The 16701-nt window shown below is 38.0% G+C and overlaps 1 protein-coding gene across 4 annotated transcripts in view; it reads left to right on the top strand.

The window, feature by feature from the left end:
* Positions 1 to 16701, top strand: part of SNX24 (sorting nexin 24) — an 88410-nt gene that overhangs the window by 43285 nt on the left and 28424 nt on the right. For all 4 annotated transcript variants that reach the window (XM_041484184.1, XM_041484181.1, XM_041484182.1 and 1 more), the window contains exons 2-3: positions 2328 to 2411; positions 9026 to 9130. In XM_041484184.1, the coding sequence (XP_041340118.1) occupies positions 2328 to 2411; positions 9026 to 9130 (189 nt within the window). The remainder of the gene's footprint in view (positions 1 to 2327; positions 2412 to 9025; positions 9131 to 16701) is intronic.

Raw genomic sequence — 16701 nt, forward strand, 5'->3', positions numbered from 1 at the left:
GCAAAGCTATACTTCTTTCTTTCACCTTCTGTGAAAGTAACTGTCAAATACATTGTTCAATCATGATGTTAGCAAAAATTATGAAACTGTTATTAAAACAGGAGGAAGAATAAATGTAACATAGTTTTTGATGTTTTGAAACCATTTATGTGGCTCCTTAACCCATGATGAAACACAGGACAAAATAGATACATGCTTTGAAAACAAGGTCCACATAGGGATTTATATTTCATTTCACATAATCCAACTATTCTCCTTTATGAAGAGATGGGTTTTTAGATTTCAGAGGGACAAATATTTCTCAGAAGAGACACTTATGAATAAAACCAAAATAGAACTGCACGTGCCAACCTGCGATTCACAAGAAAGTTATCTGCCAAGGGAGTGGTTATAGCTGAGGCAGAAGCACCTTGGACGTCTCCAAATTGCTTGGCAAATCCTGTAGCCAACAGAAGTGCTAAACTTAAAGTGGTTAGTGGCTCTTAGCTGACTGAGGTGTGAGTGTTATAAGTTCCTCGTAATTCCTGGAGATTTAATATCAAGTAAATACAAAACTGTTGCAACACCTCAGCTAGAGACCCATGATCACCTTTCATTTAACTGCTTTCATATTTTGTTATCCATTCTTTCTAACAAGCTATCCTTAAAACTCCTTTGTTCTTGTGCATTCCAAACCAAATTGTTCCTTGCAGAACTATTTCTTTCACCTAGTGTGTAGAATATGAAATATAAATAATATTGTCCTCTCATTTAATTAGTATGTTAAGACTTAACTAAAGAAAAATGTCTGCATTGATTGTCCTTTACATATGATTCTCTTTACAACTCTGAACCTAAAGTTGTAGAGGTGCCTTGGAGATTTTCATGTGTGGAAGAAAATTGTTTAATAGCTAGTGGCTGTTCTTCCAAAGTAGTCCAAATAGATTGGGGGCGGGGAGCAGGGGTGGGGGAGGGAGGAAATCAATGCATCCATATAAGATCATCTGCTTGTACTGTTAGGACACAGGCATCGTCCTATTCAAAGATGTAATAACATATAGCACAGGTTATTACAGCAACCCAAACGAATTTTGGTAATGTAAATATTGGTGGGAAATTACTGTGGTCCTATCCATACTGCATTCAAGCAAAAATAAAAGCATTTCAGTCTGGATTAAATAAAATGCAATCTGTTTTAAATGTTGTTTGGCTAGCCAGTGAAAACCATAGCATTTTGACCTGTTTGAAAGGCAGGTTCTAGTGTACAACAGAAAGAGTTTATCCAGTATGGTATGCCAGTGTTTGCTCTGATCAGTGCTAGCTGGGCATGTTGTGACAGAAAACGCTTTTTTCTGCATTCAGGCATAAACACTGTTTGCAAATGTATTTCAAAGAACATTTTATTTGGCTAAGTTTTGGGTCTTCATGTGATCATGTGTGCTGGACATTGTTTCTCATTGTCCTGAAAATAATTATTTCCAGCATTTTCTGGGCAAAACAGAAAACAAAGAACTCCTAGATAGAACAGGGACCTTTTCTGTATTACTTCTCTGCTGATTTTGTTTTCGTTTAATAGACCATATTTTCTTGAGTACCTCAAAATATTTCTCGTCACTTGCCCTCAAAACTGACCTGCTGACCTGAGAATCAAGAAAATGTCATGTTAGTGACTACTAATTAGTGGATCCAGAGAGTTGCTTCTCCTGGCCTTTCAACCTTCCAGAGGCAGCAACAAAAGCTGTCACATGTATCATACAAAGAAAACAAGCATTTGCCATGTGTGCGTTTTGTTTTGTTTTTTCATAGAATGTGCATAGCTCAAGTTCAATTGAGAATAGAGATGAATTTTAGGTTAGGAGGAAATTAGCCTAAAATATAGTACTTGCATTTATTTCTCTATTTCCATTCATAACATAATGCGTATATTGTCCAGCTCTTACTGAACATGTGTGAATGTAAGTACGCTGCTTTGTAAGAAGGGGAAAAGAATTAAACTGTATTTCTTTTCTCCCTGTTTGTTTTTTTTCTTCTGTCCCTACCATTCTTTTTTATTTTGATTAGTTCAAAGTATATTGCATCTTTCTGAAAGGAGATACTTAGTTTTTCATGTAAAGCATATAGTCCCTGCTTAAGCTGTTTTTTTGTGTTTGTTGAAAGAACAGGTTAACAGAAGATTCAGCCATATTTACCATTAATCACTGTTGTACTTCTGCAACTCATGAAGCGCATTAGGGTTTTTGGGACTGCTTAGAAGGATGACTGTGGTAAAATGTGCAGTCACACACATTGCCACTGAACTGTTTTGTGCAAGTAACATTACTCTCTTTTCTATTATTTATAATTTTCAGGTCTTTAAAATAGAAGTGCTGGTGAGTGGAAGGAAACATTTTGTGGAGAAGAGGTATAGTGAATTCCATGCACTTCATAAAAAGGTACTGATCTTTTTCTTTATAATATTTTGCTTTATTTTGCCTCAGTGATGTTTTCCTCTCTCTTGTAATTGTTACTATACATGGTTTATCTTAAATGCATCCTGTGATTCATGCCTCTTGAAATTAATTCCTAACTAACTAAATTTCTTCTTTGTTTTGTAGAAGGAAGTAATTATTTCTCACATGTTACTGAGTCTCCTTTTCTATTTGATTGTTGTTTACATGCTGTATGGCTAAAATGCTGTCTGTAGTATGTTTTTGTCTTCTTGTAAAGTCACGAAATAAGTCCCATACCAACCACAAACAGAGTGATTTTTTTCCCAGTTAGGCAAATAATTTGTTAGTTCTATACATTTTATTGCTAATCTGCCATATGTAAAGATGAGGAAACAACTTTTGTACATGAGAAAACCAGATACAAAAATGACTGTGTAAAGCATCTCAATTAATGTAATATAAAATATCTGTTAAGCTTGTCTGCTGAATCATCTTAGTAACATATAGAAGGGAGCTCAGTACTTTCAAGGCTGTTTATCCACTAATACTTCTTTAAATTGCTTTGACCATTATTAAAGTATGAATTTTTCTCTCCAAGCTGAACTGAAAGGCTGCTGTGCAGTTGTGCTGCTGAAAGGCAAGCTTTAGTTTTTTTCTCTACTTTATGAAGCCCAGGTATTGTGAAGGAGAATTCTGGAGGAGGATTGCAGCCCATTACCACAGTGGGACTGTACTGAAGAGCTTCAGTCCCAGGATCTAGGTTAACTAAACGTTTCATGGTTTGTAGGTCTGAGTGGCAGTGGAGTGTGGGCACTCCACAAGTTGATGCTGCTTGCCTTCATTGTCAAAGAGCTTCCCCTGCACACATCAGACACATCAGCATGGGTATTTACAGCTCCTTCAGTGCAACGTCAGAGGAGTTTATTTCCACCAGTATGTTTGCTGATGGTCCTGAATTAGGTCAGGAAAGAAGCATTAACCTGAAGATGATTTTGCCAGGCTTGTAAGGAGTATAGGTTTAAGCAAACTTGTCTGAGCAAAAGGCAACTATTGACCCATCAAAATCTAAAGACCCATTTGCTTTACAGCACCATAATTAAGATGTGCTAGTGCTTCTTGCCTATTTGCTCCTTGCCTCAGTAGTGGTGTCATCTGCCATTTATTAATACTTATTTCCTTGTTTGTTGTTTTACTACAGATATGTCTCAGATATTGTCATCCTTTAATATGTGTTCATATTAAATATGAAACCAAATAAGCAACAGTGTCAGAAACAGTAAAATAACTCACTCAGCCACCACTAGGCCTTGTGATATATGAGTGCTTTGTTTTACAGATGAAAATAATTCTGCAGTTGAAGGTAAAGCAGATGAATAGAGTTTATACATTGAAATAGTCTAGGAAACGTTAAGACAGAAAAATCAAGATTTATATCCTTAAAATGCGCCCCAGCCAAGCAGGCAGTCTCCTAGTGTTAGAACAGTATAGTATTGTATAATGCAATGTGGTACAGAATTAGAATTAGAAATATAATTGAATATTTTCAGTTGGAAAATATGTACAACAATTATATAGTCAAACTGCCTAAGCAATGCAGGGATGACCAGAAATTACAGCTTTATATTAAGGGCATTGTTCAAATGTCCCTGACAGGCTTGGGACATCCACCACCTCTTGAGGAAGCCTGTTTCAGTGTTTGATCACCTTCTTGGTAAAGAAATGTTTCATGATGTTCACTCTGAACCTTGCCTGGCACAGCTATGAGCCATTCCCACATGTCCTCTTACTGGATCCCACGGAGAAATACTCAGTACTTCCCACTCCACTTCTCCTCCTCAGGAAGTAATGACATCACCCCTCATCATACTTTTCTTCAAACTGAGCAAACTCAGTGTCCTCAGCCACTTGGCATCTATCTGCTGAGCACCTACAGGCGGGTCCTTTGCAAGCAGAGGAGAAGAAAAGCCAACACCAAGGCTGGATCTGGAAGAGGGAGAAGAAAGCTTGTGGTTGTGGGCAGAAGCCTTTTCCCAGGCTGCTCACCATTTGGGCACAGATGGTGCCCCTTCACAGGGGCAGGACTCGGTACTTCCTGTTCTTGGACTCCTGCTGTGGCAGGGTATGACTCTGGCATGATGTAGAGAGCAGCACCAAATTGTGATTCCAGGCAAGAGGAGAGATTTGGTACTGCTATAGGAAGGCTGCACCAGGCAGTGCAGGCTGGTGGGAGAGCAGAGCCCAGGGACGTGGAGCAGAAGGTACAGAGAAGAGGAAACAGGCCTGGGGTGATGGGCTTACTCTGGAGACCCCCACCTGGGGTTCCTGTCCCAGGATCAGCTGGGGAATGCTTCCATGTAGAGGAACAATGATACAGTACCTGACACAAGTAGAAAGAACCATCAGGATTAATATTCCATCCTACCTAGCAAAAAACCAAAAAAGAGTGAGGACAGAATCTTTACTGTTAATAACACTGAGACTTTTCCTATAGATTTGTGCATTTATTTTATTTCAAGAGTTGGGACTGAGAGCTTTTGAGGGCTGGCACATTCCACAGCTGATGCCCAGTCCTGCTTTAGCCATGTTCCAAGGCACCTTCCAACATAACTGATGTGGTGCTGGGGTCTTGCTTACTGGAGAGGCCTGCCTTGAGGGTCCCTTTCCCTTCTCTTCAGGAGTTGCTGAGACCCTTCACGGGAGCATTTACTGTGCCTCTGGAAGTGGCAGCCCTGGGCAAAGCCTTCCCTGACTCAACCTGGGGCTCTTCTTGCTCTCTAGAATGGCAATGGGAGCTGAGGGGTGGCTGCCAGGATCCCCACCAGCAGCATTGGAGGAGCCGGCCTTTCTGCTGCTGCATTGCGCAGTGACACATGCACACTGCAGCGTGAATGTCACTGTGCAGTTTTGGAGGGACACCCTCAGCATCCAGCCCAGCAGCTCTGCATTCATCCTGTGTTTGGTTGTGATGGAGTCTTCCACCATGGCTCATCCAACTCTGCTGCCAAATATCTCCATCCCCTGATGGATCCATGGTTGCAGTGTCTGGAGGAGCACAGCATAGTTCTGAAAGCAGTTCAGTGAGCACACAGAGGCTGGATGCCACCCACAGGACACCTGAGCACTCCTTCTTGAAGCCCACCTTTGTGGTGCTCCAGGATGATGGAGGTCCTGAGCAGCTGGATGTCCCAGAGCCACTCCCACCTGGTGGATGACTCATGTCATAGGGGGTATGGTGACATGCTCCAAGCAGTGATCGTCCAGCTGAAATGGTTGCAAGACTGACAGTATCCTCCTCTTGCAGGGGGAGTACTTGGGCTTGTCCTCAGCCCATCGCAGGATGGACAGGTAGCAGAACTGGTGGAGGGTCCACATCACATAACTGGCATACTCCTAGCTGTTCAGAGAGATGGGACAGCAGGTCTAACTCCACTGTAATTTCTGGAGCTGCACAATTACTCCATGTAAAAGTCATGGATGAGTCTGCAGTCTCACTCTTGTCTTCTTGTACACCATTTTCATTGCAATAACTTCTTTTGCAGAGATTATAACACCAGAAAAACCATAAATGATGCCCCCTTTGTCTGCAAAAATAGCAGCAAAATAAACAAATCTGAAAAACAGATATTCTAACCAGGCACTTTGCACCACACTTCAATTTGTTTTGTTTTCTCATTCACTTGCTCTTTATATTACTCTGCAAATGAGTAGAGGCTTTTCCTTATTTGTTCCCTGCACAGATGCAAAACACATAGCATATTTTGGCAACAATATACCTTTTTAATAAGTCTTACTTTTTGAAGTTGTAAAATTTTGGTTCATATTGCTGAACAGCTCATGCTCTGAGCCTTAGTGCTTTCAGTGTTACAGAAATCCTAGAGAAAGTATTTGCATCAGTTTGCTATCAGCATGCCAATATGGTATTTATCTTCCTCTCTTCCCCTTTAATTTAAAATGTTTGCTTCATTCTAAATTCCTGTGAGTACATGGCAATTGGAAAGGTCTCTTTGGATTTGCTGCATATTAAGGTGCCCTTATTGTTGGAGATGTCTGTAGATAGGAGAAACAAAGTTTCTGTAAAGAACATCTATGGTAGAAAATGGACCTAGAGGCTGATGAGGAATTGTGCCTTTTGCTGGGAAACAGCATGCCTCGCTGGCATTGTGGGAAGTAAGGAGAACTGTTGCTTATAGAAGACATTATTAATTCATCAGAATGCCAATCAATGTTTTGATTCATTATATTTTTTAAACAAATCTGGATTTCTGTCTTGGGTTCAATGTTTCATAGATTCCAGTTGTGTAAAAGAGTAAAGCCTCACTTCCTGTGTAATCTGGCTATAGTGGAAAAGGTTTAAAATATTTTCAAGACTTCCATGTTACACCAGGAGTACAATTTATTCTTTTCACAGAAACAACCCACAGATGTTGGCTTCTATGAAATAGTTTGCATAGACTATTATGCTTTGCCCTGATTATGAACAGCAAACCTTGCCTGTCAGGCTATGCACCATTCCCATTACAGTATTATATATCTGAACAAAAGTTTTATTATTCTCATGTGGAAAGTTTTTTTAGCAAGAATTAAATTATTTCTAGGTGTATAACATAGTTTAAAATGCAACCATTTGTTCATATTTATTCCCAAATATCTTTTTATACTTCTTTCCCTATATCTTAACAAATATCGGTAGTTCTTTTTAAATACAATAATGCTAGAAGGTCACAGTGTTAAAACCACTGCAATGAAATTTGCAAAAATCTGAAGTGTAAAACATCTTGTTTTGCAAGTTGTCTGTAATTTTAGAATAACTAGTGTATACTCTACATCATATTGTGTTTTCACAACTGGACAAAAGACTCTTTACTTGATAATGTTCACCATCTTTAAGTCTTTTAGGAAGTAGAGACTGCAGTATGTCAATAGGCGTTAGGTCAGTGTTACAGACAGGAAGGTACTATGGGCAATAATAGTCGTCAGATAAATATGTTTTGTTATGTGTTGGGACAAGTCTGAAGCAATACAGCTAGTGCATATATAGTTTTGCTTAACATTCCTTGACATTGTTATTTATAGCAATATATATGACTGGATTATTGTAAGCATAAGAAAATGGGCTTTTATTATATCTTTTGTATATCTGTATAATGTTGGCTTTATACTTAAAACTGGTATCTATGCCAGCACATTAAATACTTGAGGTTTGGATGTTTTGTATGTAACAGGGCCACAGAGCACCAGGGGATTGTTAATCATCAGCTGAGTTACCAGCCACAGAGTATTTATCTTGTAAGCAGCTAGGTCTTGGTGGATGCTTGTATAGTTTCAGATTTCATCTGGAGCATTCTCCTCATTTGTGGCTCGCTTGCAGGTGCTGTCATAGTTCGCAACAGCAGTGACCGTACTGTCTTCAACATCCCCAATCAATTTAGAGGGAAAAACGGGGGGTGGTATTCTGTTTTTAAGATCAGTTAGTAAATGTAGCTGGGTTCGGAGTTTTATTTTCGAGTTGTTTTTTTTTCACTTCACTTTTAATTGTTATTTAGCACTGTTAAGAAATAAGGAAGTTGCAAAATGTTTCCAGAGCAATTGAGGTTTCCTGGCTGCAGCATCGATACTTGTGATTGCAAAGACATTGATACGTTGCCACTGCTTTTTCCTATAGTGACATCCCAGCAAGCTCAAAGATGAAATGTAAATTCTCAGTCTCCCATGGGTATGCATGTCAAAGTCAATTTTGAGTTTCTTTCCCTGCATTCTTTGCTTCAGATTTACTCCGAGGCAATATCCAACAGAAAGAATGCCACCTTCTATTAAAATGCAATGGAGTCTATTTCAGTTATTACTTTTCCTCTGTAATTTTGAGGAAAACATTAATATTTTTTTATTTTAAAAAATGTGTTGCTCCAGAAAGAGGATTTTTAGTGTTGTCAGGTGCATGTTTTTGTCTATCTATATACAATCATATGTATGCATATATAAATATATATATGTGTGTGTGTGTATATAGATCTATATAGATACACATTAGATATAGATCTATGTAGGTACATGTGTAAGGTTTCCTGTGGGAATCTTTAGAGGAATAGTTATGGAGCTGTCTTTGAAATATAATTAGTGACAATCTTGCTGTTTCTCTGTGTAAGATATTTAACACAGACTGTCAGTCTGTTGGTACACTTTGAGAGCATCAATATTTCACTGTCTTCATTGCCAGCTCTCTAGAGAAATGGTTAGCACTCCTCCCTGTATTTTTCACACCTGTTCATAATTGTCTAAGTCTGGAGTTAAAAGCCATCATCAGGTGTTCACTGCACTTAGCAAGGTAATTTCTGGTTATGTTATGGTAATGTTGTGAGGTATTGTCCCAGGTAGACTAGTAGGAAAATCCAATTTCAAATATTCTCATGTAGTGGTTGCCATTTTATTTTCAGGCTATTAGTCACAAAAAATTATTAGTAGGAATAATTTAGTGTCCAGGGTAACTGGAAGTGAAGATTTTTAACTGGATTCTGTAGGTATGATAGCTGCTATTATTTTAGGGAGATGATTGTAAGTAACTTAATTTCCATGCTATTGTCCTTAATGCATAGGTTTTTATGATTTTTTTTTTCTTGCAGCTCAAGAAGTTCATAAGAACACCAGAGATCCCTTCAAAGCACGTGAGAAACTGGGTCCCCAAGGTCCTGGAGCAGCGACGACAAGGCTTGGAGTTGTACTTGCAGGTGTGTCTTCTTGCAGCCTGCTGAAAGTAAAAAGCAGCATTCTATTTCCACAGCATTAGAAAGTATGAGGTGTGGAGTTTTACTGATAGGCAGTTTTAGAAGTGATCTGTATATTTACCAGCAGCAGTGATTTCTGTTCACATAGCAGAACTACTAACTAGAAATCCAGACTGTTTTGCATTTCTTTTCCTGATTCTTCCAAAGCCTGCTTATTGACTTTGGTGAACCTTCATTTTCTTCTGCCTAAAATGGGGAAAATAATGTTATTCTTTCCAAAGTTGTTCGAACTATACCGATCAAAAGTGTTGCAGAAGCACAATAAGGAGGCTTTATTTAGCTCACCTCTATGTAGACAGACTAGGGAAGCATCAGCTCATCAGATTCATATCACTCTGCTATATATGCCTGTATATGAATTCTTCCTCTAGCTGAAATAGGCACCTGTCATCTCATATTAATCTCAGTTGGTTTGGACATTTGCCTTAAGTCTTAGGTTCTACCTAGATGGGTCATGATTTTGATAAAGACAATAAAAGGAGTCTTCAGGAATGATGCAGTTGTATAGACATCTAAATATATCAGGAATAAATTGCATTCATTTTTAATAAATGGAATTTCTGTTGTCATCATGATTACTTTAAAAAATGTCCTGTGGTGTACGTTCCCAGCTGTTTCTCTGGTGGCAAAGCCAGATGAAGCCGTTCCTCTAAACGTGTTCCCAGTTCATTGCACTTTCAGCTACACTAATGCAAGTGCTGTTTTACTGAAGGGGTTCATAGAAATAATGTGTCAAAACAATTGTTTTGGGAGGAGGGCGAGAGTAACAGCCTTCTATTTTTACTCACTTCGGCCACTTGCAGTGAATTTTTGGTTTTTCTGATTTCCGTACAACTTTCTTTTGGACATAATCACTACCAAGGCACGTGTACCAGTTAGTCTTAAGCAGCTGATTTAGTTAAAAAGGTAGAGAGGTAATCTGGTTATCACTTTTAATTGCTGATAAACTGTAAAAGAACATCTCCCCCTACTGGAAGAGTTAGTAAATTCTTGTTCTTTTGCAGTCTTGCACGTTTAATTAACTCTTCCTCTATTCTATTGCTGTTGGATAACATAGGAACATGCAGTGGGTTAGGTTGGAAAGGACTGCTGGGCATCATCTATTTAAAACATGAAAAGCCTCTTAAGTTATATCCATACTAATGTGCATACTAATTTAAAAAGTTAATACTTTTTTCAAAGTAATTAATTTCTGTTTCCACTAGTAGAAAGCAGAATTAATCATCAGTGAAAATTTAACTTTAAAGATAATTAGATAATTTAAAGATAATTCTTCTAGACAATGAAAATTTCCTAGTAAGGCATTTCAGTTATGAGAGGTTTTTTAATAGTGCCAAGTATTTGCCAAAGCACAGTGTAGAAATATACTACAATTTCAGAATATATGATGGTTTTTTTATTTAACACCATGTATGTAAAATATTGCAAGCATGTTTTCAGGTGGTACTACTGACAGTTTATCTGTGGGAGTTGTTTGGCTACTACTGTGACTAATCAGTGGTGGTGCTTGTATCTAGACATTTGTGCAGCAGATAAACTTTTATGGAGACATTCCAGTCATTAATTGTTTTGTATAAAACCAGCCAGAAGCATATACAAATATTGAGCTATTGCACAGTGAGTTTGTTTTAGCATGCCTTGCAGATGGCCATCGAATACAGAGGATACCTGACAAGGTCTAACCATATTGGGTTCTTAAGATATTTTTAACTAAGTAGTTGTCTGTAATTAAATGCAGATAAAAATATTGACATGAAATGAGGGTAGCAGAATCACTCTTTACTAAATAGTAAAGAAAGCAAGACATTTCCCTGTCTAAGACAGAAAGTGCTGCAGTTGCCAGGACGTTGTTACTTTGTGTGACCTTTTCATGATGAAACCGCCCTTTTAAGTCCTTTCAGCACAGATGTTTCTTGGAGTGGATGGACAGGAGCTCAGAAACAATTCATTATATCTTTCTGAAGAGCAACAAAATTACAAATAAATGAAGTATTATTAAATTGTGGGCTATAAAGAGTATTTATTTATTATTTTTTAATGTATCAGTGGCCACTGGCAGCTAATTATCATAAGACTGCTTATTTTACTTCTGTTTTTGAAAGGTTGGGTCAGGAATTTTCGTGTTATAGTAGACCAGTTTTAATGGAATTTTGAAAGAATGATTTATCTTACACTATTTTTAAGACTTTCATATTTTACAAGTTTGACTGGAATGTGCTACTTCTGTTTTTTATACTGTGAAACAATTGACTGGAGCACTAATATGCTTAGTAATTCAACTGCATGTATAATAATATTTACAGAGTCCTTGTGAGTACTGAGAACAATCAACTGACTGACAAGAGGAAAGGAGGATTATGTTTAATTTATTAATGAGGAAACAGATGCAAAGATAAGAGAATGACAGATTATGGCCCCAAACATTCAAGCAAATGAGTATAAATAAATAAGCTGTTGCTACTCTGCTTGTCATGGTAAATGTCCCTGTGCATAAGCTACAGCACAAAGCGCTTAAGGGTGAGCTGATTTAGTCTTTGCTAAGTAAGAAAATCACAGAATCACAGAATAAACTGAATTGCAAGGGACCCACAAGGATCATCAAGTCCAACTCCTGGCCCTGCACAGCAGAGCCCCAAGAGCTACCCCATGTGCCCAAGAGCACGGTCCAAACACTTCTTGGGCTCTGTCAGGCTAGTGCTGTGACCACTGCCCTGAGGAGCCTGTCAGTGCCCAGCCACCCTCTGGGTGGAGAACTTTTCCTGATATCCAGCCTAGTTGTGTCCTCCCTTGACACAACTTCAGGCCATTCCCTTGGGTCCTGTCACTGTCACCGCAGAGAAAAGATCAGTGCCTTGCTCTCCTCTTCCCCTTCTGAGGATGTTGAAAATGAGTCCTCCCCTTGGTCTATTTTAAATCTCAAAACACCTGTTACTGCCAGTAGAAGAGCACTTAACCAGCTTTTACTACCTTATGGTGGCCATCCACTAGGTAACGTTATAGTTAGTTACTTGTATATCTGAGCTTGTCGCTTGCAGTAGAGCAGAGATGAGAATCCAGGTGGTTTTGATTTTAAATTTGTGAAATAAATCACTGGGTTACACTATTGCTCAAAAAATTCTCTCTTGATAGTAGTTTTAGTCTGCAGTAAGATTTGGACTTTATTTATGGTGAGAAATATTTTCTCTTGATGAGCTTCATGAGGAGCTTTGTGTTGAAGAAAGGTAGAAGATAAGGATTTTAAGCAGCTGGTAGTATAGGGCACCTATAATTTGAGAAGGGCTGCCAAAAGGATTTGCCCTGAGGGCCTGTGACTCCTCATAGTAGTGAATGTAGATAAATGTATTTGCTTTGAAGTACCAGAAGGTGAAGGTAAGTGTGGAAGATGATGAAGCAGGCTGATAACCAGCATTGTAGCTTCTGCTTGGTGTTTGTTTGGTTTGGGTTTTTTTCATCCATTATCCAGTCTTGGACTGACTGTTATCACAAAGCAATACAGAAATATGATTTGATTTGTATCTGTATTTAAATAAGATATGAGTCACTTGAAGACTCCTTCTCCCACAGTTTTTACTGTGTGAGTTCAGTAAGTCATTTTGTAGATGGACCAAGTGAACAGGTAGTTGAGGTCTCATTTTGAACGTTGAGGGGTGACACTGGAGGGACCTTGACACTGGAACAGTTGCAGCTGCTTTGGTTCAGATCAGTATTTGTTCCAAATACATTTGAGATTCTATACTATTGGAGGAGCAGTCTTTACAGAGCTTATTTCCTGTGAATTGGTAATGGGGAAGAATTTGATCTAGCCACCTGCTCATTTGGAGTTAGGTCATATCCTTGTCCCAGTAAGCTGACACTGGATGTTATTGCCATCCAGTCTGTCTGCCCCAGGGACTTGCCCTTTGACAGGTCTGCCTTTTAAAGTTCAATGGAATAGATATTTTCAATCCCCTTGGGCTAAAGAAATCTCATCATTTGCTGATATCATCAGTCCAACAAGATAACAAGCATCGTTAACAGAATTCACTTTGAAGTGGCACCCACACCTCAGCATGAGACTAGCTGCTGCTAGTCTTCACTGAAATAATTTACTTATAGGGAGAGATTTTGAAGGAGGCCCATATTTTTTATTAGTTTCAGGATACTAACTCATTTCATGTGGTCTGGGTGACCTGAAGAAATTCTTCTTGTGACTAGCAAGGCTGTAATATAAAACAGAGAGTTGTAGACCGTCTGAAGTGCTCTGTATCTATGTAGGGTCTCTATGTACATACATCTCTAACCAGAGTTAATATGTAGAGCTAATATTTCTCTCTTGGCTGAGGTCAAGAAAACATACTTGCCTTTTATTTATTCTTGAACTTTCTACAAAGAGAACAGTCCTGATTCCTGGAGATAAGATTGGTTAAAGTGCTCCTTGGCTGTGAGACATGAAGACTTGATGAACCTCAACATTCCAGTAGTTTCAGGAATCCAAATCTTAAAAATGATTTATGGCATTTATGAAACTGGACTAGAGATTTGTTTTCCATTTAAGGAAATAATCTGGAGATCTGAGAAACACTTTTGACCTATATTTCAGTATTCTTCAGAATGCAATTCTCTTTAAAAATATTTTAACTACCAATCCTTCCTGAAAAACATAAGTAAAACCATATCTGTTATGGTTTTTCTCTTAAGAAATTAAAATCCAATTCTATACTCCTTAGCTGTCTTACTTTCCAGCAGGGTGGAGTTAGGAAAACAGTGGATGTAATAATGTAATGAATAATGTGCAGTTGCTTTATGAGTAAGCTCATCAGAAACATAAGGAAGAGAAGCATGCATTATTATATTGCCTTTTTGTGCTCTTTTTGGTGGAACAGTTCAACTGCAACTGCAAAAAATGAGGACGAATTAGCTATTTCTGTAGTTAGTTAGACTGCAGGGGACAAACTGTCAATATAGAAAATTTGGCTCAAGGTGTCTTTTCTTCATGGGCCACTATGATTTTCTTTAATTACTTCAATAAGCATTGATACAAAATTCCTTGTGGTAAAGTTTAAATAAGTAAATAACCTTTCCTGACTGGATAGTGGGTATGAACAAAATTTTTGTACTATTTTCTTTTCTCAGGGATTTTAATCAAATTGTGAAGAAGAAAGTTTTCCATCACCTTGTGAGGAGTTTCATTAGTGCTTCATTGCTTAACTGATTCAATTTCTGTTGACCTCTTGCTATTCTATCAAGAAGGAATAGGAACTCAGCCATTTATAACCTTGTTTATTGTCAAGAAGACTGGACAGATCTCTGCTCTAAAATGAGGCATCCAGGCTCCTGATGCCAGTGTGCATGTACTCCACATAGTGTGTTTGCTAGAGCTTTGCCTTTCAGTAGCCAAAATGGCCTGTTCTACAACTGCAGCTGAAATCCTCTGGAGTAGGAGTAGGATCAGAAAAGAAAATAAATTTATTTGGGGGAAGAAATGCATGGTGATGTCCGTGGTTTTTCATTGTTTTCTCTTCTCTTTGAAGTAGAGGTAAAAATGGTCCCATAGTAGTACACAAAAGTTTTCTGAGCTTTCTTAAGCAGAACAAAAACTAGGACTTCCTATAAGGACAGGAAGATCATGATTGTGGCTTAGGCTGGTATGTACCTCTAGCATCAGGTGTAATCTCTAAGTGCTTTCTAAGTGGAACAGTTTTTGATGTTACATATGTAATATCTGTAGAGACGACTGGTGCCGTTGGCGATGTTTAGAATTATTGAGATCTCTCTGTGTGTTACGTGGACTTTTATGGGACATTTCGTTCCCTTTGCTCAACAAAAATGAATCAAGTTGCTTACTATTTAATTATGGAAATGCAGTGGCAAAATGATCTTAGAAATATTCAATGATCATTCAACTATTTAAATTTTATTTCTGTGCAGTTCACATTCATCACATTTATCCATTCTGTCCATGTTCATTCATCACATTTATCCATTCATTACAATTTTTCTTCCTTTATATTTTCAAAAATCCACTCTGTATCAAGCATTTAATTGTTCCCACATACCTGTGTACCTTCACCAGAGGGTGTTGTGAACACAAAATTTTGAGTTAGTTCAATTGGAAGGCTGGCAAGGTATATGAAAGGATAGCCTAGATCAAGCATAGAAGGTCCTCTAGTTGGAAATAACTTTTGAAGCTGATTTTGTTTTGAAGAAAAATGTCTTATATGATAGTCGTGCACATTTATACTCTTCCTTGGTATCCATTTGTAGCCATTTTGGGATATAGGATACAGTAGTATATGGATCTTTGGTCTGAAGCAATGACTTTTCTTATGTGATCCTTAAAGCAGCTAGAGACACGCTTGTGTTTCAGCTTGTTGTTACATTTGTTTAAACTTTAACGTGTTTTCAGGAGCTGAACCCTGTAAATATCATGATCACTGTCTAAAAAGAAAAAGGAGTTAATTATGTGGTTGAGAAGACATATTTGAATAATTGAGATGTATCTGTAGAGATAGATAGATAGATAGATAGATAGATAGATAGATAGATAGATAGATAGATAATGAAGAGGCATGCAGGTGCTATGACTGTGCAAAGCCAGTTGTAAAGGCTTTTTCAGGCCAAATGCTTTACACATGGGAGGTAATTGGTTATTTACTTAAAAGCTGAATTCAGAGGTTGAAATTTTAAGCTATAAAAGCTTGTGCAAAATGTGGGCTTATTTTTTTTTTCTTCTCTGCCTTATTCTGTGTGTGCCTAACCTGTGGGTTTTTTTCCCACTAGGCTTCTGCTTAACCATTCCCCGTGTCTGAGAGCAGGAGTGGATAGAAATTTCTTTGACTTCCTTGTATCTTTCATTAGGCACCACAAAGGTTTCTGCAGAGGCAGTCCTTCCCTTCGTCCTAGGTACACATTCACTGTTGGGATCTATTTCTGACTAATTTAAGATCAAATTGGCTTATTTGCAGGAAAAAAAATTCCCATCAAGTGCAGAACAGATGCTTATCTTCCTGATTGCTGTTTCTGGATACTAGTTTTATTTTAAATGCAGGAGAATATGCTGAGAAGAAAGGGTCTAGCATTATAAAGTTGCAAAAAAAAGTTGGATGCAGTGAAATAGGATTTAACTAATGTTTTGCTGGAAAGTCTGTTGAATCACCCACATCTATTAATCACATTGAAAATTCTCTCCATTATCCAAAATTATTCAGTGTCTTCCGTCTCTAACTCCATTTAGTGTGCAGTAATCGAGGCTGAACAGCTCTTGTAAGGAGTTTGAAAAGCAAGGGTATAATAAGTATAAAAAGACAAAATGTTCTTTGTCCTCATTAAAGATTGTGAGCAGAGTGTTAAATAATATTAATGGCTGGGATTGTCAGTACTTAACAGTACTTTCCTAGTACAAGTGATTTTATTGATCGATACAGTCTCAATGTAACAGGGCAGATTATTCTACTGATTTTATCGAAACCTTAACTAAGTTTGTTAGTGTACCACGTATCCTTAAATAGATCTAGATGATGATGTAGATTAAGAAA

Source organism: Pyrgilauda ruficollis, unplaced genomic scaffold (assembly GCF_017590135.1).
Source record: "Pyrgilauda ruficollis isolate IOZ18807 unplaced genomic scaffold, ASM1759013v1 scaffold64, whole genome shotgun sequence".
Taxonomy (NCBI): domain Eukaryota; kingdom Metazoa; phylum Chordata; class Aves; order Passeriformes; family Passeridae; genus Pyrgilauda; species Pyrgilauda ruficollis.